The sequence below is a fragment of the Martes martes genome, assembly GCF_963455335.1.
Source record: "Martes martes genome assembly, chromosome: 3".
Taxonomy (NCBI): Eukaryota; Metazoa; Chordata; class Mammalia; order Carnivora; family Mustelidae; genus Martes; species Martes martes.
The window spans coordinates 155,754,700-155,780,407 of NC_137890.1; the positions used below are offsets into that span (position 1 = coordinate 155,754,700).

The following is a 25,708-nucleotide window of genomic DNA, read 5'->3' on the forward strand; positions in this document are numbered from 1 at the left end:
AGAGCATTTGCCACAATTTCAGGAGAAGGTTTCTAGCATATTTGTAACTATTTTCTCAGGGTTAGAAGAGTTTGAGTTTCAATACTTAGAGTAATACTGTACGGTGTATACTAAAATTTATTTTCCTTGGAATTGATGCTGGCACAGCTGAAATTTTGCTATTCATTGAGAAACTAAAATGTGTAAATTTCAGCACGTGGAAGAAAAGGACATTAATAATAATAATTAGAACAGAATTTATTGTAAATCAAGTATAATTGGTTTGGGATGAAACTGTGTTATAAAAACAGAGCATTTGTGTATTTTTTTATGCCTCTTTAAAGGGCAGAATGGGATTCTACAAACAATAATTTAGAGTTACATCTCCACCTGGGCCCTCATTATCATTTCTTCAGTGGGGCTCTGCACCCAGTCGTCTCTCAAGCAGAAAGTGTGTGGGATTTAACCTTTGATAAAAGAAAAACTTTAGGAGATCTTCGGCAGTCAATATTTCAGGTAATTTAGCCTTGATTCCTCTTAATTTAGACATTAAGGTCCATCTCAAGCTGATTTCTCCTTTTCAGAAATCCCATTTAGGATTCAGCTATTTATTTTGCAAAGCACTTAAGAAAATTCTACATCTCCCACTTTCCGAGGGTCGAGCCAGATGTTCTCTCTTTACTTGTACATCTTTTCCTTCTGCACAGGCGAGGCCCGCACTGTCCAGCCAGCAGGCTTTCAGGGGAGAATCAAGCCTGGTACATTTTATTTGTGGGAGAGAAAAGTAGAAAGCTGTTTCTTTCTTTTTGGGGGTGGGGGGAAGGAGTAAAAAGATAAAGATAAGCATGTTGCTGGGCACCTGGGTGGCACTGTCACTTAAGCATCTGGCCTTCAGCTCAGGTCATGATCCCAGGGTCCCAGGATCGAGCCACACATCGGGCTCCCAGCTCAGCAGGGAGTCTGCTTCTCCCTCTGCCCTTCTCTCCGCTCATGCACGCTTTCCCTCTCTCTCTCTCTCTCAAATAAAATCATCTAAAAAAAAAAAAAAGCATGTTGCCTAAAACCAAGAACTAAACAAAAGCAATTAACATTTCTCCCTTTTCTAAGTATAGGATAGCACTTACTACTAAAATTTTTCAGGGAAGGAAAACACCTTCTGTTGTGCAGTGAAAACAAGGATTGTTGTAAATCCTTACGTCCCAAGTAATTGATCCAGGTGTGTTTTTAGGACAGCAGTGCTGTTCATTTTACTTATAGTGCCTTCCTATAAGTTATGTCCTTTGGTTCTTTAATCTCAGGGTAACCTGAAGGTAAGCTAACCCCATTTTAAAGGTGAGAGACTTGTGATTTAGAGAGATCTAGTGGCTTGCCCACAGTCAGCCTTCTGGTTGTAGTAGAACTAGGCCTCAGCCCTGGTTTCCTTACTCGTCTTCCTTTTCATCACACTTCTTCACCTCTCACTACTTCCTGATCAAGGAAAAGGGAAATAGAAAATGTAGTCTTGGGGGCACTTGGGTGGCTCATTCAGTTAAGCGTCTGACTCTTGATTTCAGCTCAGGTCATGATCTCAGGGTTGTGAGATCGAGCCACGAGTCAAGCTCCATGCTTAGTGGGGCATCTGCTTGAGATTCTCTCTCTCCCTCTCCCTCTACCCTTTCCCCTAGTGTGTGCTCATTTGCTCAGGCTCTCTCTCTAAAATAAATCTTTAAAAAGGTGGGGGGGCTTTTATTTTTGCAGAAATAAATGAATTTTCTGGAAAACTTATCAAGCTCCAAATTATTAGCTTTCTTTAATTTTTCTCTGGTACAAAGCAAAGCAGGCTAGTTTCTTTGTTAACTTTAGTTGACTTGAATGATATTTCAGGGTTGAATTGGTATTAGGATTTCTAAAATTTCCTAATGTTTCTGAACTTTTGCATTAAAAGTTCATCCCTGAGCCATTCCCGCAGTGTTAGCGTAAGTGGGTTTGGGGAGCTGCCTTGTCTAGGGGACCTTTAATATGGAAAAGACCTACCTACTCACTTTCATAGGTTTTAGATTCACTCCAATCTGCTTTGTGGTGTTTGAAGTGTACGTCTCTGTTATCCTAGAAGTAGGCCCCTGGCGGGAGGCTACAAAATTGAGACAGTTAACTAATCACTTGTAAAGAGGAATTTTATTTTAAAGATTTTATTTATTTATTTGAGAGAGAGGGAACACTTGAGCAAGGGTAGGGGCAGAGAGAGAAGCAGACTCCCCGCTGAGCAGGGAGCCCCACATGGGACTTGATCACAGGACCCAGAGACCATGACTTGAGCTGAGGCAGACGTTTAACTGACTGAGCCACCCAGGAGCCCCGGGAGATTCCTTTTTAAGACAACTACCATGTGCTATTGTGGAGAGAGACAAAATGGGACTAACTTTATGGGTGATGTTACTCTGGTAAGGTGACCAGTCCCCAGAGTCTTGAATCTAGAAATTTAAAAAAACAATCCATGGTCATATGGAAACTGGTAATGCCACTTTTTTGAATTTATGGTGGAAAACATTCCTTTCAGATAACAAAAATTTTGATGTGTGCTAGAATCTGTGCTGCTTTTCCCTGAATGATGCTAATTAAACAAATGATTTTTGCTCTTTTGGACAAAGATTCCTGGGCTGGTGTGCTGCTCAGTTTGCCTTCTGATAAAAGTGGTCTTCCCATCAATTCAGTACAGCTGTTCTGGAGCTCACTGCGCTCATTGTGCACGCCAGCATTCTCCAGTCACTAGTGGCTGAGATCGACCATTTCTGGATTTGGCGAACTTAGCAACCAGTGGTGTCTTCTTTGGTGTTGGGTGGGATGGGCATACTCATTTGCTAGCTCCCCGTGTCATCTAAACATATGAAAAATAGTTCGATGGTGTTCTTTTACCTAGAAATGTGATACTTATGTTCTTTCTTATTGTTCTCTTTTCTTAATATTCTGTAGCTGTTAGAATTTTGGGAAGGAGATATGGTTCTTAGTGTGGCAAAGTTTGTACCAGCAGGACTTCATGTTTACCAGCCTCTTGATGGTAAGATAAATATTAAAACACTGCGACTCATTTCCTATACTTGTATTTTGTGGGCTCTTCCGTGCTTTTCCGCTCTTGGCCAGTCTTTCCCCCTACCTACTACTTTCTTACCTAGGCTGTCATCACATGGTCAGTCTTCAAATAATTTGATTTCTATAATGTGTGAATTTTGCTAACACAGAAATATTTTCTATTTTTTGAAATTAAGGCTACCTCTCCAACAAAACAATCTTTTTAAAAGGCTGTGGGGGGCACCTGGGTGGTGCAGTTGGTTGAAGCATCCAGCTCTGGGTTTCAGCCCTGGTCATAATCTCAAGAGGGTGAGATCGAGCCCCATATCAGGCTCTGTGCTCAGCAGGGAGTCTGCTTAAGACTCTGCCCCCGCAACTCTATTTTTCTCTCTCAAACAAATAAATCTTGTAAAAAATAAAAAATAATAAAAGGCTATGAAATTGTGTTTGTATTACGACAGATTTTTTTTTTTTTCGCAAAATGGTTCAAACCATTAACATTGTGTTTATATGGCTTAATTTTTTTTTTCTCCCAATCTCAGCTTCAGATTTTGTTTTTTGTTGTTGTTAGTTGTTTTTTTTTAAGATTTTATTTATCTATTTGACAGAGAGAGAGACAGAGCGGGAACACAAGCAGGGCGAGTGGGAGAGGGAGATGCACGCTTCCCACTGAGCAGGGAGCCTGATGTGAGGCTCGATCCCAGGACCCTGGGATCACGACCTGAGCCAAAGGTAGACGCTTAACAACTGAGCCACCCAGGCACCCCAACAGCTTCAGATTTTGTAGTAAAACAAACAGAAGTTCTTGGAGGGCTTAAAAATATTTACTACCTGTGAATAACAACAAAACAATAATAATAGCAGCTGTAGTGACATTTATTTGGGACTTCACTGCACCAAATCCAGAGATAAGTTTTATATAAATTATCTCTTGATTTTCACAAAATTCTTTACCTGCATTTCCTAAACAAGAAAACTGAAGCATGGGGATGCAGTACACAGGACAGACAGCAGACTCGTGCTGGGTCTAGGGCCACGTGCTGGCCAAGCGTCCCTCCCGCACACAGTGTCAGGTTCGGTCAGCGCCTCCCCTGCTCTCGTCCTCTCGGAGCTTCCGTAACAACACAGGGAGATGCTTACACAAGGTGGAAAAAAACCCTAAAGACTATGGTGAAAAGCATAAAGATAAAAATAATCTTAAATAATGCTGAGATAATAAATGTAATTACTGCCTTTTTCTTAAGTTTCCTTGGTGAAAATGCTTTTTCAAACAAATATTTAAGTGTCTCAGCTCTTTCTTTAGTTTGATTGTTTTTGGTGATTGTGACGAATGGTCTCACTGATGAGCTCATGTTCTAGGAGATGACCTGACACTATGGGAAATGGAGATTGCGGACGGGGAAGACCTCTTTGTATGGAATGGGGTGGAGGTAAGCACGGATTGAAGACATATTCTGATGGTCTTCAGTTTTTTTAAATGTCTTGTAAGAAAACTTTCTTCAGCATCTGTGAAGGTAACTAGATGCTAGAAAATATCTGAAATGTCTGACAAGTTTTAGGTATAGTCAGTGTTAGTCATATGCTAAGGAGATATTTGTGGAGCGCTTCTGCAATGCCAGGTGCTCATACGAAGGGACGTGATCAGTCAGTCCTTCAGGCTGTCCTGTTGTAAATAATCCCACTAACACGGGCAGCAGTAGGGTTCTGTGCATGCTCCCTGAGGGAGTTCAGGAGGGGGCAGGTAGCTACCCTGAGTTAGGGGCGTGACCTGCGGGAGCGGAGGGGGTTCTCCAAGTCAGGAAAGGAGTGAGCAGCATCTCACCCACTCTGTGGTCTGTCATTGGTCCATCTCATATATTTCCAAAGTCTTTTTCTCTCTGCTTCCCCCCCGCCAAGTCTTTATTATTACTGCTGAGGACTCCTGCATCTCTGTCTCCACTGCACATTGCTCTTCTAGAAAATAAAAGATGGCTAAGAGAAAGTTTCAAAGGAAAATCTAAAGTGCAAGACATTTCACTTAAAAAAAAAAAAAAGAATTCTCTAAGAGTAGTATTTCTTTTAAGATTTTATTTATTTATTAAGAGAGAGCATTGGTGGGGGGGGGGGCAGTCAGAGGCAGAACCAGACTCCCTGATGAGCAGGGAGCCTGCTGTGGGACTCGATCCCAGGACTCCAGGATCACGACCTGACCCGAAGGCAGTCACTTTAACCAACCAAACACCCAGGTGCCTTTTAAGAGTAGTCTTTTAGGGATGCCTGGGTGGCTCAGTCATTAGGCGCCTGCCTTCGGTTCAGGTCATGATCCCAGGGTTCTGGGATGGAGTCCCGCATTGGCCTCCTTGCTCAACAGGGAGCCTGTTTCTCTCTCTGCCTGCCACTCTGCCTGTTTGTGCGTGCTCCCTCTCTCTGACAAATAAATAAATAAAATCTTAAAAAAAGAGAGAGAGAGTAGTCTTACTGTGTGATTATGTTGACTTGATTTTGGCAAATAGGAACTGTACTAATGGTTGTCTTGGTATATTGTAGGTTGGTGGCATCCAGATTCCAACCGGGAATGACTGTGAACCTCTGCTCATAAGTGTTCTTCAGCTAGCAACAAGCAGTGAGGGGGACAAGTGTCAGCAGTTGATAGAGTCTCCACATGTCTTTCCGTCCAATGCACAAATGGGCGAGGTGCTCACCACCCTGGCGGTGCCCATGGGTGTCCTCTTCATCAACGCCACTGACCCTGCCGAGGAAGAGAACTGGGTCGCCATTCCCAGGGAGGACCTGAAGAAGACTTTCAGAGAGCTGGGCCTCGGGAACCACAGCTCGGTTCTCGTTCAGGATTCTAGAGATGATAACAGGTACCCTGCTGAAACTAAGAGAATTCCTTTTTAAGTTATTTAAGTTTTAAGATAGTTCTGTCTCTTGGAACTTGAAAGCTTTATCTTAATACTGTTAATAGTTCAGTGTTTTCCTTTTGTTTCTAAACATTGTGTCCTGGATATCATCGTATACAGGAGTGTTCTGAGTTAGGCAGCTTGGAGGAAGGTGATATTATAATGTGACTTTTCAAAATTTTTATTTGTTGGTAAATGAGATGACCAAATAATATCGATATAGATGAGATTTAATCTAGATTAGTTGTTTGTAAAGCAAGGTCTTGTCAAATGAATTCCGATTAGCACTTACTACAAAACTGAAGGCACATTCTCACAAAGAAAGTTCCTGAATCTTTTCGTGAGGAGGATATTAAGATCCAGCTAAGTGTGTCTGTTTTGTCACAAGACTCCAATAAGGCAATTCAGGTTTTCATTGTAATCCTTTTTCTGAGTCTTGAGACCCTCCCAGCTTCCCAGAGAGGGCAGGTACGTGGGGGCGCCTGCTCTGGGTTCCTTTGAGTCCCAGTGGAAGCCCAGAAGTGCCACCCGTCTCCGTTTTGTTATCCACGTCTGTTATGCTGCATTTCTGCAGTCAGTGTGCACTGCCCTGTAAACCCCTGGTTTCCATATGTTGAAGACTTGAGGTTGCAAATAACAATTTGTTCCCTGCTCGATCAGTCGGAGTCTCCATATTGTCACTGACGGTGGCTGTGACGCAGAGGCAAATTGTTTTCCAGGCATATATTTCTGCACTTGGTTTCTTTAATTTAAAAGTTTATTTTATGTCCCTTTATAAGAAGTAATACACATGGGGTGCCCGCATGGCTCAGTTAAGCATCTGACCCTTGATTTTGGCTCAGGTTGTGATCTCAGGGTTGTGGGATCAAGCCTCACATCGGGCTCTGTGCTGGGCTTGGAGCCTGCTTAAGATTCTCTCTGCTTTCTCCCTCTGCTCCCCACGAAATTAAATTTAAAAAAAAAAAAAAAAAGTCACACAGCATGTATTAGGACTTGGAAAGTACAGAAGTGAAGACAGGAGGCCCGAAGCAGCATCTGTACGTGGCAGTCACCATCCGCCTTCCTGTTGCCCTGAGCTCAAGTAATTGGTTTTTTTGTTCTGAAGGTTTTTTTCTTTTTAAGCTTACTAATGGTTATTTTACAGGCAGTTAGAGCCTGCTTCCCCCGCCCCATGTCTACAGACTTTTCACTGTGCAGCCATCAGTGTTGACATTGTAGCTTTCCGGATGCAGGAGGCAGTGTATGCAGGGGTGAGGACAGGGCCACCTGGGCTTGTTGCCAGCTTTGTCCGTCCTGACAGTGTAACTGTGTGCAAGTCACCTCCTCTCCTTCTGCTCAGTTTCTTCTTCTGCAAAATGAGGGTAAAAATCAGTGCCAGCTTCCCAGAGCCCGAGGGTTGGGAGTTCAGTGCTTATGGAGCATTTGCACATGGTTAAAGGTGGGGTGTAGTCATCACTGTCCTCATCCAGTCCTTCGCCATCCAGTCCTTCACCACATCAGGGTAGTCTTCAGGGAGCATCTTTGTGCTTAAAACTCTGCTGACTTTAGGACTGCTAGCTCAAGGGGTAGCCCCAGTGTGGGACAGCTGAGATAAAGAGTAGAATTGTGTTTCCGATACGCACTCTCAGGAGGACTTCTGCCCACCATTTCAGCACCTTCATGTGAATTAGAAAGCCACTCCTTCCTCGACAGCCTTTACCTACTATGTGTAGGAAAATTTTGTTAGTACAAGACACCCTACTTGTTCTTGTAGGCCATCTGCTGTCATAAAATAAAACTATTTATAATAAACATAAAAATATACAGCACGTATGATGGGAATGATAAACCCCCTTAAAGGTGGCCTTTATGCAGTGTCTGTCTGTACAGCCTACATGGCTGTCCTATTAGTATGATGCTGGATCTAAATCCTCTGGGCAGGCTTCTGGCATCAGTACTCTGAAAGCTCGCCTCGTGAGTCCACTGGGCAGGCTGAAGTTAGCAGCTGATTATTCCGCGACAACACTTCCCTTTGGAAAATGTGGCAACACAAAAAACAAAACAAAAAAACGTGGTAACAAATTATTTGTATAAGTCAGAGCATACTTGGAGTAGAAATAGACTCCGTGCCCAGCTGCCTCGCACTGCCCTAAAAAGGTAACTTTCTTAAAGCCAGCTTCATAGACCTTGGTCACCTTTAATTAGTCACATCAAAGGACACATGCAGAATTTTGGAAGTGAAGGAACGGTATTAATTTTCTGATCCTTAGAAGCGCTGTGTAAAGACACGTGTCTTAAATGTCTTTGTTCCCACAGTGTGCTCCCTAAACAAGGGAAGTGGTTCACCGGTATGAGTGAGATCAGCTGGCTCCAGGTTCAAAATTTATGTGAATTAGAATCCGAAGAGAAGCAAGTAAAAATATCAGCAACTGTGAACACAGTGAGTAGATTATAGTTCAAGCCTGGTGGACAGTTTTCTAGTTTAACAGTGTTTGATTTAAAAGGAAGTACCTGAAATCTTCCAGAACGCTTGTCTCAGTGGGTTTCTAGAGCTTAAGAAATCAACTTTTGGGGGCACCTGTCTGGCTCAGTAAGTAGAGCACACAGCTCTTGATCTCAGTGTCATAAGTTCAGGCCCCACGTTGGGCATAGAGTTTAACTTTTAAAAAAAAGTATGTTGGGGGAAGAAATCAATATTTTATTGTTCATATTTGATTACCACTCATTTACCTATATTAGCCCTTGACATGTTTCAAGAAAATATGTGCCTTTTTTCCATCCAAAGCTACAATTAGAATGTAGGATTTACCTATTTAATTAGTTCATGGAATCCCCTAGCTTTGAAAAATATAAAACACTATTTTCCCATAATCTTGTCTCTTATTTTTTAAACCAGGCATGTATGTTTTGTTTTTGTGTTGTGTTGTTTTTTGGTGATTGTTTTTTTAAGCTTACCTGAAATTGTTCTACATCATACTCTATACTCTTATGTAAAGCCATCTGCTTTTAAAAACAGAGTCCTTCCATTTTCCACTTGAAGACTGTGACCCTGGTTTCCTTAAACATCATTCCTGCAAATGTCTCTTTATATTCATGTGGTCTCAATTCATGAAGTTTGTTTTTTTTTTTCTAGAACATCAAAAGAAACTTTTTAGAATGTTTTCTATAAATATTATAATTTCTTAACGTGCATTAGTATCTGTTGGCACAGTAGAAGGGACAGTATAAAGCCAGCACTCTGGAGCTTGGCAGACTTGGCCTCCCACCTCACCCCCTGACCCTAAGTGGGAGGCTTTGGTGAAGTCCTGGTTACTCCAGTCCTCGTTCCTTCTTGGGGTGCTATGGGGAACTGCTGGGAGGGTCTAGTCCATGATCGCCGACATCACTTTCACCCCTAAATTTCCTGTTTCAAGCCCTAGAGTCAGTTAGCCTAAACTAAAAAGAAAAGATAAAAAGCAATCCAAAAGTAATTTAAACAAAAATTTTAAATAGTGCCCTTGGATTAGTACTGTCCATTTTGATTTTTTTTTAAGTTCGTTGGCCCTGAATTTATCATTTTTTTTAATTTATCATTCTTAACCTAAAGAAATATGATTAACTGTATTTTCTTTTGTTTGCTCTTGTTAGAAAGGTTAGTATGGGTTTTCAGCTTTTTGCCTTTGTTAGCTAGAATGGTTTCTTTAGCTTTCCGTCTTTCTGTTCTGGTTACCATCGGTTTGGTAAAGCCTTAACTATTAAGGTCCCAACATTTGCTTTTAACTTGGTAGAGGAGAGGAAAGAATATCCAAGATGGAAAAAAAAATCTTTTTCCAGTAGGCAGAAACTTCTGTCTGGTACCTGGTAAGTCAGCTGAGCTGTGTACGCGCACACTGGCAGCCTCCACACCCTCCCCTCCGGTTGTTCTCACGCACACAGAGTCACTAGTTGCTCTCTCTGTTTTAGGTGGTGTTTGATATTCGAATCAAAGCCATAAAGGAATTAAAATTAATGAAGGAACTAGGTAATCATTTACATTTACTTTTGGGTTTTTCTGGTTTAATTTAGTTTTGTTTGATTTTTGGTTGAAAAAATATGGGAGTACGGGGACGCCTGGGTGGCTCAGTCGGTTAAGTGTCTGCCTTCAGCTCAGGTCATTATCTCAGGGTCCTAGGATCGAGCCCCACGTTGGGCTCCCTACCCAGTGGGGAGTCTGCTTCTCCCTCTGCCTCTTCCCTGGCTTTTGTTCCCTCCCACTCTCTCTCTCTCTCTCAAATAAGTAAATAAAATCTCTAAAAAAAATATGAGACTACAAAAAACAATTTAGGGAAAATTCACGTACCTACCACCCCACATGGACAAGTGTTAACATTTTGTCATTTTGTTGTTGTTTGAAACATTGGAAATAAAGTTAAAATTCTCTCTGTTCTCCTCCTGGGACCTATTCTCTCTCCCTGTCCAGATGCAACCAGTATATCTGATTTAGGTGTCTTCCCTGTGCATTCACATTGTTCTGTTGATACTGTGTTTCCATATATCAGGGTACCTATATTTGTATATTGTGTTTTCACATTTAATTTCTGTCATACTGAATACAACATCTAAAACCCACTCTTGACTCAGCTTTAGGTTTTCTTAACAGCTTTATTGAGGTATAATTTACAGACCATCACACACCCATTCAGAGTATGAGTCAGTGATATTAGTAAACATACAGAGTTGTAGAGCCATGAGCACAGTCCATTTCTCCAAAAAGATTCCTTGTGCCCCTTTTGCGTTCCAAGCCCCGATAGCCACTTATCTACTTTCTGTCTCTCTAGACTTTTCTGGACATTTTAAGTAAATGGAAACCATATAATATGCTCTCCCTCTTGTCTGACATCTTTCACTTAGAGTACCAGTTTTGAGGTTCATCCATGACTTAGAAATGTGTTCCTTTTTATCGCTGACCATGTTCCACTATATGGATGTGTCACAGTTTGTTTATTCATGCATCTCTTGATAGACATTTGGATTGTTTCTGGTTTATTTTATGAATGACACTCTTATACACATTTGTGGACATGTTTTCAGTTCTCTCGGATAGATCTGCAGGATTGTAATTGCTGGGTCACGTGGCATATTTGTGTTTACCTTTATAAGAAACTGCCATTGTACTTTGCTGAGTGGCTGAACCATTTACATCCCCACTCGCAGTGTGCTGGCATTGCAGTTCCTCCACATCCTTGCCAGTGTTTGTATCCATCCTGTCGATTGTAGCCATGCTAGTGGGTATGAATTACTCTCATTGTGTGTTTAATGGATTTTCCTAATGCAGTGGTGGTGAATACTGTTGATGTGTTTACTGTCAGAACCAGGGAGTTTAACAAGAAGTCAAAATTAATACACAAATCCATTGTACATTTACTGGGAACAAAAAAAATGGGAAATGAAATTAGGAAAACATTTATAATAGCATAAGATATCATGAAATACTTGGGGATAAATTTTTTTTAAGATTTTATTTATTTATTTGACAGACAGAGAGATCACAAGTAGGCAGAGAATCAGGCAGAGAGAGAGGAGGAAGCAGGCTTCCCGCTGAGCAGAGAGCCCGATGCGGGGCTCGATCCCAGGACCCTGGGATCATGACCTGAGCCGAAGGCAGGGGCTTTAACCCATTGAGCCACCCAGGCACCCCACTTGGGGATAAATTGAATGAAATATGTGCAGGACGTATACACTGACAACAAGAAAATATCCCTGTGAAAAGGCAGAGAACTTGTAAATAAGTGGAACGATGCACCATGCTCTTGGATCAGAAAACACAACATTGTTAAGAGGTAAATTCTCCCAAGATCCATTTGTAGATTCAGTGCACCCTCACTCAGAATCCTGGAGGGGGGTGTGTGTGTGTGTGTGTGTGTGTGTGTGTGAGAGAGAGAGAGAGAGAGAGATAAACTGACAAGCTGACTCACAAGGAAATGCAAAGAACCTAGAGTATCCTGTTTGAGGGGAGAGGAAAATAAAGTGGGAAGAGTTACACTGTCTGATTTCAAGACTTACTCTAAAGCTGTAGGATCGAAACAGTGGGTCCTGGCACAGGAGCAGATGCAGAGCGGGGTCAGCAAGCTGCCTAGGCCTATAACATGTTTCTGTGCAGTCGCTGAGCTGAGAATAGTTTTCACACTTTCAATGGCTCCTTTTCTGCAATAGAGATTATACGTGGTTTTTGAGCCTAAAATACTGACAGTGGCACAACATTGGGAATCCAGAAATAGGTGCAGATAAATAAAAGTCCCTTGACTTTCAACAGAAGTGCCAAGGTAGTCCCATGGGGAAAAGTAGTGTATTTCCAGCATAAGGTGTAGGACCAATTAGCTCTCCATAGATGCAAAGATGAACCTCTCACTTTGCTTTACATCATGTAAAATACTAATTCAGAATGGATCATAGACCTCATTGTTAAAACCATTTCTGTAAAATTTCTAGGAGAGAACTTATGAGAAAAATCTTTGTTACTTTTATCATAAGGAAAAGATTTTTTTAAGTTAGGACTCCAGCACAAACCATAAAAGGAAAAAACTAATAAATTGGGCAATATCAAAATTTAAAGCTTCTGTACTTCAAAGGGCATTTTAAAAGGCAAGCCTCAAACTGGGAGAAAAAAAAATTTGCAGCGCGTTTGACACAGATGTGCATCCAGGTTATATAAAAAAATAATATTAATAAAAGAAATACTTGTAAGAAGACAACCCAGCCCGAATGGGGAAGACACTTTACAGAAGAACACCTACCTATGGATGACCCATAAGCACAGGAAAGATGCTTAGTGTCATTAGCTATGAAACTGATTAGCCGTCCCACTGAAACCGCTGCATACCCAGTGGGACGGTTAGCATTAAAGGACCCACAAAACCAAGCTTTACCGAAGACATGCGGCAGCCCCCACGCGCTGCCGCTGTGAGCGCACAATGCCAGTCGCTTTGGTGAAGAGCTAGCTTGCTTTTTAGGAATTTAAACATTCACTTACCCATCCCAGGTGCTTACCCAAGAAAAATGAAAGCATATCCTTACAAATAACTCTCCGTAAATATTCATAATGAAGAGGTGGCTACAGTCCAAAAGTCCACAAGCCAGTGGATGGGTGAGCAAATCGTGTTGCATCCTAACAGGATGCCGGTCCTCAACACGAGCTTTGAACTGCCGCCCCCTGCAAAACCCAGGTGACTCTCAAGAGTGCAGAGCAGAAGCCAGACACAAAGGAGCACATACTCTCATGACTCCAGTTATGTGAAATTTTCGGAACAGAAAACCCGTGCTTTAGTTACAGGGACGGAAGACTGGATAGCAGAGGGAGGTTGCCTGCAGAGCAGCATGAGGGAATTTTGGGGGGTGATGCAAATCCCATCTCGGGTTTGCTGGTGGTTGCTCAATGTCTAGATCAGACTCCATACGCTTAGACAAGACATGTTGTATTGTATCTTATACCTCAAATTGATTAAAAGCATATGGTTTATTAAAATGAACAGTTTATCATCTTCCCGTGAAACAGGTCTCCCTTCCTTCACTCTTGCCCCCCTCCAAACCACTCTCCTTTTGGCAAGTGACTCAAAACCCAGAGTGCTAAAAAAAATTAAAAATTAAAAATTAAAAAAACCCAGAGTGCTCCTTCCCAAAAAGCCAGCATCTTCACACCTGCAAGAAGAGGGCCTGCTGGCCCTAATCTGTTTAATAAGCATAAAAATCACCTGACCTATTTCACACAGAGGCAGTCTGCACGAATTTCGGTTACCAGGGCTCATTACATAACGTCAGCCAGCCGACAGCATGGTTCCGATGTCCGCTACACTGGACACGAATGGAGTCATTGCAGAAGTGCAAACTTTGCTACTGGCTCTCCATTCCGCAGGTCACTACTTAAATAGCAGGTGTGCATCAGGATCAGGGACCGGTTACCTCCCTCTAAAGTGTCTGATATTCGTTTCAGCACAGCAGAGGGAATGGTCTGTCCCCTTTCTCCCATGGTAAGTCCATGTGACATCTCGCTGTCACAGCTAAGCGAATCGCTTCCTGAAGATGAAGGTGCAGCAAAGGAAGTCTGCAGAGGGCTAGAGGAAATCACTGGCCGTGGGAACGTTGGCACTGCTGTCACTTGAGAGACAATATACACAGCCAGGGGACATGAAGGGATGTGAGGAAAGTGGTTGTGACAGAAAGGATGATGATGTCTGCGAAGAAGTGATGCTGCCAGGAGCCTTCCCATCGAGGGAGCCCCCTGCAGACCCTTCATGAGATTGAAAGCACAAAATAGGAAATTCTGGAAGCAGAGCCAACCTAGAGGATGACGGTTCGCTCAGGGATAGAAAAGATGCTCACTCCGAATTGTGAGCTCCGCACCAAGAAGCAAGCCCTGTGAAAACGAGTCTTGATGTTTTTTACCAAAAGAAAAATTCTCAATGTTTTTAGTGTTTTAACTTGCAGCATAAATATTAATTTTACTATTTTTTAAATTTCACTGTACACGTGTAACTGTGGAGATTTAACTGTTGTGACAATAATGTCAAGAGGTCCGCGGACAGCGGCAGTGTCCTCACGGGGACTCCCCGGCCTTCTCATGGCCCTGAGCTCCTGTGTGAGCTGAAGACTGCCTATACTTGGGGGTTTTTTGTTTTGTCGCTCATTGTAGCTTTCCTAATGAACACAGTAGAGCATCTCTCTTTAGTTGTTCTGGTGCGCTAACCAGCTTCTTTTTATTTGTAGCTGAGAACAGCTGTTTGAGACCTATCAACAGAAATGGGAAGCTACTTTGCCCAGGTAAATCTTCATGGTAGCCTCCAAAAACAGATACTCTCACACCATCGATCTTTCTTATTCTAATGATGGCTTCTGGCACCTAATCTTCAGTCACCTTTTAGAAACTAACTTGCTGGACTTACTGTCATCCCAGGGCAGCCTTCACGTATTACGGAAAAAATCATAACCAGAAATTCAGATCCTTCTGTTTGAAAGGAAAACACCTTTTCTGATGAGCTGATTCTCATTTTAGGCAGTTGTTTTGATTGAGTTACATCTTTCTAGATTCACTGTCAGAGTGTTTGCGCTACTCATGTTACTGTGATAACAACCGCGGAATAGACTCTGTTCTCACCTCTGTGACGCCTCCTGTCATTAGACTTAGTTAACTGATGGTCACCACAGCAGCTTTGAGCGTGCAGAAGGCGGGTCCACCGCTCATGAATCAATTCGGAATATCTAGCCTTTAATCCATGCAAACAGTGGCTCTTTGATGTTTATTAAGTATGAATCTCGAACCTTCGTAGCTGCCTCTTATTCCTTAGCCTTGTTGTACAGAGAGGAAGAATATATTCTAGAGTGTAGAAATGGAAAATCAAACAGAGCCGTAATGCAGGTCATCCTTTTGCATGGAGTGCCTCTCCTGTTTTTTCTTTCTTGACGTTCTTGGTTTTCAAAGGAAGGCTGATTTCAGTGTATTATTTTGTGTACATTTTCAGTATATTCCTGGAGGTAGGAATTAATAAGATTCATCCTGTTCTCCAAATTCTTTGTAGTGCCAGACAGTTACACTTTGAAGGAAGCAGAACTGAAGATGGGGAGTTCCCTGGGACTGTGTCCTGGAAAAGCGCCAACCTCATCTCAGGTAATGTGGGGTCACCTGACAGAGTGAAACCAACCTTCCCATAATCAGAAGTCCTTAATCTCATAATTCTCACCTTAACTACTGCACCAGTAATCATTTTCCTTAGAAGTTTTTTTTTTTCTTAAATGACACCTTGTATGTTAGGCATACAAAGAACCATCTAGTCCTTTGTGTTTAAATCAAAAATACTAATGTCAGAGCATACTCATAAGGTTCTTTTCCTGTGAGAATTTTGTGGTTAAGGGGGACCTTTAAAATTGAGTGGCCACCCTGTTTGAACCACCCTGTTTCATAAATTCTAAAAAGCACCCCTTTTCCCCACATTTTGCCGTCTGCAAGGCTGGCGTCCCTCTTCATCTGTGGCATCTGTGACTACAGCTGGCACGGTTTCTCTCTCTCAGTGGCACGGAAAGTGATGAGAAACAACCAGCGGCTTCTTAAAGTTAGTAAAATAGAGTATACTGATTCTGGACTGAATTACTCTCTGCCTTTGTTTTTAATCAGTCCTCGTTTTCTGTATAAAGTATTAGTTCGGCCTCTGCCAGAAGCCCTGCCTATTTAATAAAGTTTCGTTACCATCCAAAAGTCACGGTGTCCTTCCTGGTAAGACTCTGTTTCAAGGGAAGCTGGACTCCTGTCAGGATCCCTGTGGTTCCTGGATCCGCTTCATTAGTTTCCCAGCTACCTCCTCTCTAATCTGTTCTTCCCCTGAACTTGACCGCGTAGGAGTGCATGACAAGCTGGTAGGAAAACGTGACAGGTGAGATGGAGTTTGAAAGGAAAGGGAGGGCTGTCGGGAGCTGAGCTCACAAGCGATCAGATTTGCTGGACCGAAAATGAGATCACAGCCAAATGAGCCAGAGCAAAAACCCAGTTCATGCTCACACCCTGTAGCAGATCCCTTTGAGGAATAACCAAGAAAGAAACAAAGATCATAGTGGAATAAATAATATCTGTGAGAGAAGAACAGTGATGTAACACCTGTGGGAGTGAGAACACTGGTGTGAAGCATCTTACATTTCTGGGTCATCAAAATTGTTGTTTAAATTGCAACATTAAATTAACCAGCGTCTTTGTTTTTTTATGATAGGAGATTTTTATTAAAATTTCGTGGACCATTGGCTTTTCTTTTTTGGAAGCAGGTAATACGTTTTGTAGAATTCTAAAATTTAGATTAAATTGCATTCATTGGTCTTAGCTGTTCCTGTTTTTCACTGTGGGAAGTGATGTTCAGCCTGGTACAGAGATGGAGATCATAGTAGAAGAAACAGTGTCTGTGGGAGATGTAAGTAATTTTACTTTTTCCTGGTGTGGGGAGAGATCTGTGGGCATTTGGTATGGGGAGCCATGGTAATCCTGTTCGGATTTTGAGGTCCTAAGGCTAGGGTTCCCACAATATACTTGAGAGAATTCTGTCCATTCACTAAAAGAGGAGTTTGGGGAACTTGAAAATTGGTGAACCAACCCAAATTTTTAAAATAAGATTATTATCTTTTTCTTTTTTGGTTATCAGTAATACTTACAGAAATTTGGGTTCTGTAGAAATGGATTAAAAGGGAAAATGAAAACCTCTCATTATCCTGTATCCCACTAATATTAACATTTTGGCATATCTCCTACTGGTGTTTTTAGGTTATATAAGTACATAATCACACACCTGGGCACGAATGTGTGTGTCTGTGAGCACACGTGCATATGGGGTAACAGTTATGTTAGTGTCACAGATAACTACGACTTTCAGTGTTGGAAAATGGAGAGACACATGACAGTGGTATAGTTGAGTAGAGCCTGTACTCCTGAATTTGAATCAGAAGAGGCAGAATGAACTTGGTTGTTTGCTTTTAAAATTTTTTCGAGCTCTGCCCCCTGAAACAGCTCAGACACAGTGACCAACCTGGTGGGAGCAAGTGCCCCAGCACCTAGATTGTGGTTGTGGTTGCTAAATACCGTTTCCTACTGGAAGGAATCAGGGCTTCTTGGAGTGGCGGCTGGGTCTGTATCTAGGTCAGGAACAGGTCAGTGAGCCTGGAACATTTTGTCCTGACAGAAGCAGTAAAGCCAGCAAAGATTGCAGGGTCCACAGAGAAAGCCAGGAACCGACTTGAAGAGGCTTTTGCACGAGTTCATAAATGATCCTAAAAAGACCATCGTCATTGGTTACGCAGAGTGGATGCTGGGGAACCGAAAGGAGAGGGTCAAGCATTTATCCTGCCTTTCTTTTGGAAGCTATAGTGCAGGTATAGGTAATGAGAAGGTGTTTTTATAGATATATATCAGCTGATAAATGAGAGAGTTTTAGGCTGTCGGCTATTTTAACTCCTGATGAATTAATGGGTCTGAACAGTAGTCCTGAAAGCCTGCTAACTATCCAAAAAGAGTAACACACAGACATTGCAGGAGTTCAGAATGCTTCTGTTGCCAAAACAAAACAAGGCTCAGTGGACCTGAGCTCCCAGGTCTGAGGATCAGTTTCTAAGAAGCACAGGGGACAGAGGGAACGTGTCACCACAGCATGGGCCACTGTCTGCATGGTCCTAAAGGGATTCAGGAGACGGGAGGAGCGGGTGCAGTGTGTGCACTTCATTTGGCTCTTGGTACAAACCAGGAAAACCTTAGTTACAGTGTAAGAGAACTAAGGGAATGTGGGGGCCCAGCTGGTTCAGTCGGTAGGCCATGTGACTTGATACGGAGTTGTGAGTTTGAGCCCCACGTCCGGCATAGAGATTACTTTTAAAAAAGAAAAAAAGGAATGTGAACACCAACTGGGTATTTGTTATTAAGGAATTCTTGAGTTTTTCATAATTGTTTGAGGCTTATGTTTTTTAAAAAAATGTTCATCTTTTAGAGATGAGTATTAACTATTAATAAATGATATGATAGCTGACATTCTTGCCTCAGAGGACCTGGAGGGCAGGGGGCGGGACAGGAAATGGGCGAGGCTGTGGCACACGCCACAGGCTGCGGCAGTCATGGAGGTTGGGTGATGGGCGCCGACGGCTCACATTTACCACCCTCTCTACTCGTGTTTGCAATTGTCCACAGCAAAACATTTTTTAAATAATTTTTTTTTACTTGTTACCTGCTATAAATATTTTTAGTGTTTCATTTAGCTTTTAACTTTTTGGTGCTATTCATGTCAGAGAAAGGAGGCGGCAGAACTTTTCAGATGAGCGATGTGTCTGTCTGTCTGCTCTGAAGCCCAGTGTGGGCACACTCACTCCCCTCCACGTGGCTGGGTCCCATGAGCAGTTCTCAGTTGTCCTCTTCCCACTCTCTGTGGCCTCTGATGTGATTGGTGCCTCTCTGAGCCTAGAAATGCTTCTGTCACTTGGCTTAGGAGGACCACAGCTCCTCCCGGTCTCCCCCCGCCGCACAGCCCGCCCCCCCACAGTTTGCTCTGCGCTCCTCTCTCCCGTAGACTGGACCTCGGCCTGGGGCTCTGCTTGTAGGACCCGCTTGGTTGTCTGATAGCTGTCCCCCTGCTGTGTGACCCCTTTCCTCTCACATGCACCTCCATTTCCCTCCTTGTCAGTCGGTGGTGGCACCACCATTCCTCTGCTTACTCAGGCCAGAACACCTGGGAGTCACCCTCGGTGCTTTCGTGTTTCGCACCCAGGTTTTCAGGAAATCCTTTCAGTTCTCCCACCATGATTTGTCTAGGATCTGACCACATCTCATTCCCTCCACTGCTACACCCTGGGCACCTCTCCTCTGGGTTATTCTAGCAGCTTCCCAACGGATCTTTTTCTTTCCAGCCTGCATTTCCCCAGGGTCTGTTTTTACAGAGACGTCCAGCGCTCCCTCCCCTGTGCTCCCAGGCCTCCTGTGCTTCCCTGTGTCTCTCAGAGGCCCTGAGTGCTCGCCCCGCTGGGTCACATCGGCCTCCGCGCTCTGGTCCCAGAACACAGCTGAGGTGAACGTCCACCTGTTCGCTTTTCTTAAGTTACGGAAGTTGGGTGCGGCTGCAGCCGTGCTCCCAGTCCCTGTGTCTTACTGGATTGTGCTCTCACTGCCGTCCTTCTCTAAATAATCTCTAGGTATATTTTAAAGTCTTTTTTATTCTTAATCATACAAGTAATCCTGGGCTTATTCTTCAAACCCCAGTGGGGGTAGCGTATAGATAAAAGTCCTCCTTGGCCACAGCCTACCCTAGCGCCCCAGCCAGACGTCTCCGTGGTCTTGGCATGGCATGACCTGACCACCCCAGCGAGTGCGAGTCCTTCCAGACCGTTGATGCGCTCACACCAGCACAGGGACAGATGAGCTGGACTTGTTCGTACAGTTTCTTTTAAATCATAAATGGGATCACGCTGCATGTATGACACTAGGACTTTGTTTCCCTTCAAATTTGTGAAGGTCTTTTAAAACCATTGTGTATAAATCTATTTTATCCTTTGTTTTAAGACCTCTCGTAGTTTATTTAAGAGTTCCTATTCGTGGACATTTTGATCCTTTGCTCTTTTTCTTATTCCAAGCAGTACAGTAGTAATCCTCCTCATTCTTGCTTCCTTCTCTGCTAGCGTAGTATAATTCAAGTTTTATTTACTCTTGCTGTGAATTTATAGGTAGGCAAAAGAGTAGGTTTTTTCCCCCAAGGAAGTTGGGAGTTTCTGATTTTTATTACTGTTATTTAAATCTTTTTTTTTTTTTTTTTTAAGATTTTATTTATTTATTTGTCAGAGAGAGAGAGAGAGCGAGCGAGCACAGGCAGGCAGAGGCAGAGGGAGAAGCAGGCTCCCCGCGGAGCAAGGAGCCCGATGTGGGACTCGATCCCAGGATGCTGGGACCATGACCTGAGCCGAAGGCAGCCACCCAACCAACTGAGCCACCCAGGCGTCCCTTATTACTGTTATTTAAACTTCTGTAAAGGCTGATCTTTTATAGAATTCAGGGTTCAATGTTTATCTATGAAATCGGCCTAATCAGTGATATCCGGCCCAGACCCCAGCGCTGGTCCTCACGAGCGGGCACTCATGCTGCGGGCCTGCTCGTGGATGAGAGAGTCTAAGCCTCAGATACAGACACCAGCAACTTTTTCCCCTCCTGGCTGGCCCCACCTAGCTCTTAGGAAGCAGAGCTCCCTTAAGTCATCTTAGCTGTACATATCCTCATCCCTCCAGGAATTACTAAATATGATAAGACAGACATGCCCAGGGTCCAACAGGTGTGTCTTTCCCAATGCTGTATCTCAGAAACAGAGAACTGAATGTGGTTTTTCTCTTTTTGAACAGTGTTTAAAGCTCATGCTGGAGAAGTCTGGCCTGCCAGGTAAGTTTCAGACCATGACAAAGTCACTTATCTGTGTCCTCATAGTAAGTCATTTGTAAGCCTGATGACAGCCCCTCAGACATGCTTTCCTCCAGCTTTGTCATGCACGTAGTGCCTTCTCCTGGCTCTGCTGTTTGAGCTAACGGAAAGCCAGCTGTGGCTTAGCCGCTGTGAGGACAGAGAAGCTTGACAGGCTCCAGCAGGCCCAGAAGAGACAAAGCCAGGATTTATGCCCTCTGGAATTACCCAGGCCCTTCACTGATTTTTTTTCTTTTTAACCTCATTGATTCAGAGTTTCAGTGCCTTGTGTTTCGTGCCAGTATTGTTGTGGTGTACATTAGGGAATGTAATATGAATGAAAAAAATAAATCCAGGGTATCTTTGAAGTAGCTCCCCGGGGGAGTCATGCGAGAGGGCTCCCGGGGCATCTCGCTGCTTTCGTTGGGGCGTTGGCCATCCTCAGACCTGCTGAGGAGAAACCTGTGGGAGGGAAGTTCCAGGCCCTGCGGCCCGCTTCTAGGAGCTGATGGGCCTCCGTGCAGGGACCCACCCCTTCTCACAGATGACAAGACGGAGGCTGAGAATGGTTCAGGGTTTACCCGGAGTCATACGTCGAGTAGCTAGGACTCTCTGCTTTCAGAACCCACGTTCTTCTTTCCACATATGCTGCAAAGAAGGAATGGTGTTCACTTTTAACCTATTGGGGTTTGTTTGGTTTTTTAAACACAGAGGGGTGCCTGGGTGGCTCAGTTGGCTAAAGCATCTGCCTTCAGCTCAGGTTGTGATCTCAGGGTCCTGGGATCAAGCCTCAAGTTGGGCTCCCTGCTCAGCGGGGATTCTGCTCCTCCTTCTCCCACTGCTTCTCCCCCGCTTGTGCTGCTCACTCTCAAGTGAATAAAATCTTAAGGAAAAAACACACTTAGATTAAGTGCAATTCTTACTATATTTGAAACTAGAACTAATGGTAGGAGAGGATCTGCAAAGAACGGTACGGTAAGAATTAAAGACCTGTGGCATCTGGAGGTTCAGTATTAGATCTGTGTTTACTCCTTTGGCTGTAGCTTCTCCTGGTGGGTGGGACGGCTGACTGTTTCTAAAACATTGCTTTTTTTCTTTTTTTTTTTTTTTAATCAGGATTTCCAACTTTTACGCTATTCAGCTTCCCTCTCTGCCTCAAAAAATTTCCCATTTCATCAGTACAGCAAGCATATTGAGAGAAATCTAATTAAAGACTATTTAACATTCATAAATTCTTATTTATACCAACTTCATTAAAATGCTATTTCAGAAACACTGGTTTTTGTTAGATTAACCAGTAAGTGGGTGAGAACAGTTTGGTCGTACACATTATCAGTTGCTAAGAGATATTGGCCTATACTTTCAACCAAAACCATGAAATAAAACAACTTCATAATGATTTTAGAAGAGAGTCTGTACGTAGATGGACAGTATCTGTATTCGTGTGTAATGTGTGCACGAGTAACTGATAAAAGTAGGACGTCGGTGCTGTGTGACGGTAGCAAGGGTTAATCTGTTTGCAAGTATGCAGATCTTGGTGGAATAGAGAGGAAATTAACCAAATTGAAGGAATCACTTAATTTTTCTCCTGCCTGGAAGAGAGAATTTACTTTAGAAGTAAGTTATTTGCTCAAATCCCATTTGATACTTGCTTATCCAGAGGGTCATTACTGACAAACTCTTAAAATATATTTTTAATTTTTTTATGCTGATTTTGATTCCTTCACAGGAGACACATGGCATTTACGAAAAATGGATTGGTGTTATGAAGCTGGAGAGCCTTTACGTGAAGAAGTAAGATTATTGTTACACGTTTTATTCTTAAAAATGATTGTATTTGTGTTCTGTACAGGATACTCACCCCACTGGCGTATACATTCCAGAGAAAACTTTAATTATTTTAGGCTACAAAAATCTGTACCTGGTCTCCGTCTACTTCCTTACTGTATGTAGGTCTTTGCTAAAGTCAGAGGGAAGGTCTCAACCTAGTGGGAACATTTCTAACATCTGTGTTAAGTGCTCTTTTGACTTAAGAGAGTATGTCCCTAGAAATAGTAGGCCCTCATGAGAAAGCAGAGGACTTCTGAGAACAAAAGACATTTGTGAAACAATGTCAAGATACAGTCTGAATTTTGAAACCTGAATATTTTAATCTCTGTTTCTCTGTAAGTTAATGATGGCAGAATTCATCTTACCAGCCAGTCACTCAGGCTCTGGTCGAAGCTGCATCTCTAGATCCAACCAAACTCTCTGGGTAGTCTTGGGAACAATTTTATTACAAAATAGTCGGACTCTGGTTAACCATCTTATTACTGACCTAGATAGCGTCGCACCTGCCCGTCAAACCCATGGCCTTAGAGGTAGTCCCAAGAGGAAGCTCAGGGAGAAGCAAGCTTAGGTTCTTGGGGTCAGCCGTGCTCCCCCAAGTCCTGCTGTGCCTGCTGTTCAGTGGCAGCTGGTGCCTTGAGCGTCAGCAGAAGGGTGATGAGGCAGGTGGCCTGGGCCTTCCCCCGGGGCACTCTGCTGCCTGGGGCCAAGGGAGTGAGCGCAGAGAGGCGCCTCTGAGGCTTGGCCGGGAAGCTGACTGCCCAGACTCGGACCTCAAACCATCCACAGGACATGCGGTTTGGGGGTCAGAGAGTGTGTCCAGTCGTGTGTTTTCTGCATTTTCTTCTCACTTAATTCCCAAATCCGTATCAAATAATTCACCTAAAAGCAAACTTATTGCACCTCTTTGCAGAGATGCTGTGCTTCCTTGTGGTTTTGGCCTGCAATGCTGCTTGCCCTGTGGTCCTTCCTCTTTGCTCTCGGCTTTTCCACTCCTCCCTGGCCTTTCCCACAGCTGGCCGTCGGGCCAAGCTGCTTTCGTCTTTTCTTTTTTGTCCTCTTCCCTAAATTACACCAAGTGGCTTCCCCAAGTCACGTGTTCCCCACTCCAGTGTATCGTGCATGTAGCAGCTGAACTGTCTTTAAAAAACCCCTTCTCCCGCCTGGGTGGCTCAGTCATTAAGCAGCTGCCTTCGGCTCAGGTCCTGGGCTCAAGCCCCGCATCGAGCTCCCTGCTCAGCGGGAAGCCTGCTTCTCCCTCTCCCACTCCCCCTGCTTGTGTTCCCTCTCCCACTGTGTCTCTCTCTGTCAAAGAAATAAATAAAATCTTTAAAAAAAAAAAAAACCTTCTCAGAAAACTTGAGCGGCTTTTTTTCAAAGCAGCTAAAAATTCCTTAACGTCTAATTCACAGCCCTTCCGTCTATGACCTTCCGATGCAGCTTCCTGTCCTGTTACTCTCCAGCTGGTGCTCTAGGCTGTCTCGTCTCCTAAGCGCTTCCCCTTATTCTGGACTTGACCTTAACCCTGCTCTTCTTTTCGTGAGAATTCCTTCTCATTTCCTCTGGCTTTCCATATGCAGCCCGGCCTTCGGGCCTAACTGGTATTTCATCCCCTGCAGCTCAGTCTTCTGTCTCTCATCCCATCTGTCCCCTCTCCCCACAGCCCTTATGATGCTTCCAGTCCGTCCCCTATGATCTAATGCAGGAGATACTGCTTATAGTCTTAGTGTATTTCCTGCCTCCTCGATGCCTGCTTTATTGTTTCTTTCTTTACTGAAAGGGTTATAGAGTCATAGGATTCCAAGAAAAGATCCAGAGGTCTTGTTTGCTCCTGTCAGAAGTCATAAAAGAATTTCTGTTTCCCCAGGATGCAGCCCTGAGAGAACTTGCGATACATTCTGGAGATACTTTGCTTTTAATGGAAGGAAAACTTCCTCCTCCGGTAAGGTCTTGCTTCTGAATTGACATTTTGTAAGAACAGTTACTGCTTTCTGGTAACTAAGATGATGTTTCTCATTGTGAGGAGACACAGCCAGGCATGAAGAGAATGCTGGGATTTGGGGTAAGTTCTCTCATCAGACAGCTGCTGTGTTTTACGTCTTCATAGATATTCTTGCAAAATCAGTCGTATAAACCAGTTTATTTCCTGCTTTTCATATTTCAGTCTTTAACCTGCCTGCAGAATCCAAAACCAGTCATTGTATCCAGGGCGTGACTTACCAGTTTAATTCACACACCCTCCGTGAGAAATTTAGCTTGTTGTAAATGTCTTGTTTTTATACCTAATACTTAAATAGAAACCGTTCTCAAGATTGTTCCAAAGTCAAAATGAACAGGTCATAAGGTATGAACTTTTTTAAGACCGGATGCTAGCTCTGTGTTGCCACATTGTTTTCCAAGAAAGCCGCACCGAACCGGTAGCCCCATGAGCTGCGGACAAGAACACTCATTTCACTGCTCTGAAATAAACACCGCGGATTGCTGCTACCTAAGACCATTCTTTATTAGGTTCTTTTTAAGGTGGACACATGTAAAGATGGAAGTTAAAAAATGGCCCCAGATTCCAGCACTTAGATAACCACTGGCTTATGATTAGGAAATTCAAAAGACTTGGCAGGCTATAAAATGAAAAGAGCTTTTCCCATTTTTTTCTCTCCAGAAAGAGTCACAATTAACTTACTTTCCCTTGCATATCCTTCCCAGAAAACAGTTCCGCCTGTTTGTGTGCAGAATGTAAATATGTGCGTATCCCTTTTAAAGTTCACCCAAAGGGAATCGTATTCTATACCTTGTTTGACACTTCTTGTTTGTTTTTATTCACTTACTGTATCTTGAGGATCTCCTCACCCGCACACACGCGGACATTTCTGCATCACTTCGTGAATTGTATTTTATCCCATGGTCTTTAAAGTTAACTTTTTAGTTGGTAATATTCATAATACCAGATTTGAAGTGTATGAAAGCCTGGGCAAGGAAAAGTAAGTACCCCTCAGCCACTCAGGTCCTCCCTCTGTAGGTAGCCGGTTTCCACTGGATCCTTTCAGAAGTCTGTACTTGGTAATGCACACGTGTTTGTGTGTGTGTGTGTGTGTGT

At 43.3% G+C, this 25,708-nt stretch overlaps 1 protein-coding gene across 2 annotated transcripts in view; it reads left to right on the top strand.

Annotated features, from left to right (window-relative positions):
- Positions 1-25,708, top strand: part of USP40 (ubiquitin specific peptidase 40) — a 75,600-nt gene that overhangs the window by 34,554 nt on the left and 15,338 nt on the right. For both annotated transcript variants that reach the window (XM_080799856.1, XM_080799857.1), the window contains 12 exons: positions 324-495; positions 2,929-3,013; positions 4,384-4,454; positions 5,551-5,870; positions 8,202-8,325; positions 9,828-9,885; positions 14,604-14,657; positions 15,413-15,501; positions 16,700-16,786; positions 20,733-20,769; positions 22,517-22,581; positions 24,482-24,556. In XM_080799856.1, coding sequence (XP_080655982.1) covers positions 324-495; positions 2,929-3,013; positions 4,384-4,454; positions 5,551-5,870; positions 8,202-8,325; positions 9,828-9,885; positions 14,604-14,657; positions 15,413-15,501; positions 16,700-16,786; positions 20,733-20,769; positions 22,517-22,581; positions 24,482-24,556 — 1,237 coding nt within the window. The remainder of the gene's footprint in view (positions 1-323; positions 496-2,928; positions 3,014-4,383; positions 4,455-5,550; positions 5,871-8,201; positions 8,326-9,827; positions 9,886-14,603; positions 14,658-15,412; positions 15,502-16,699; positions 16,787-20,732; positions 20,770-22,516; positions 22,582-24,481; positions 24,557-25,708) is intronic.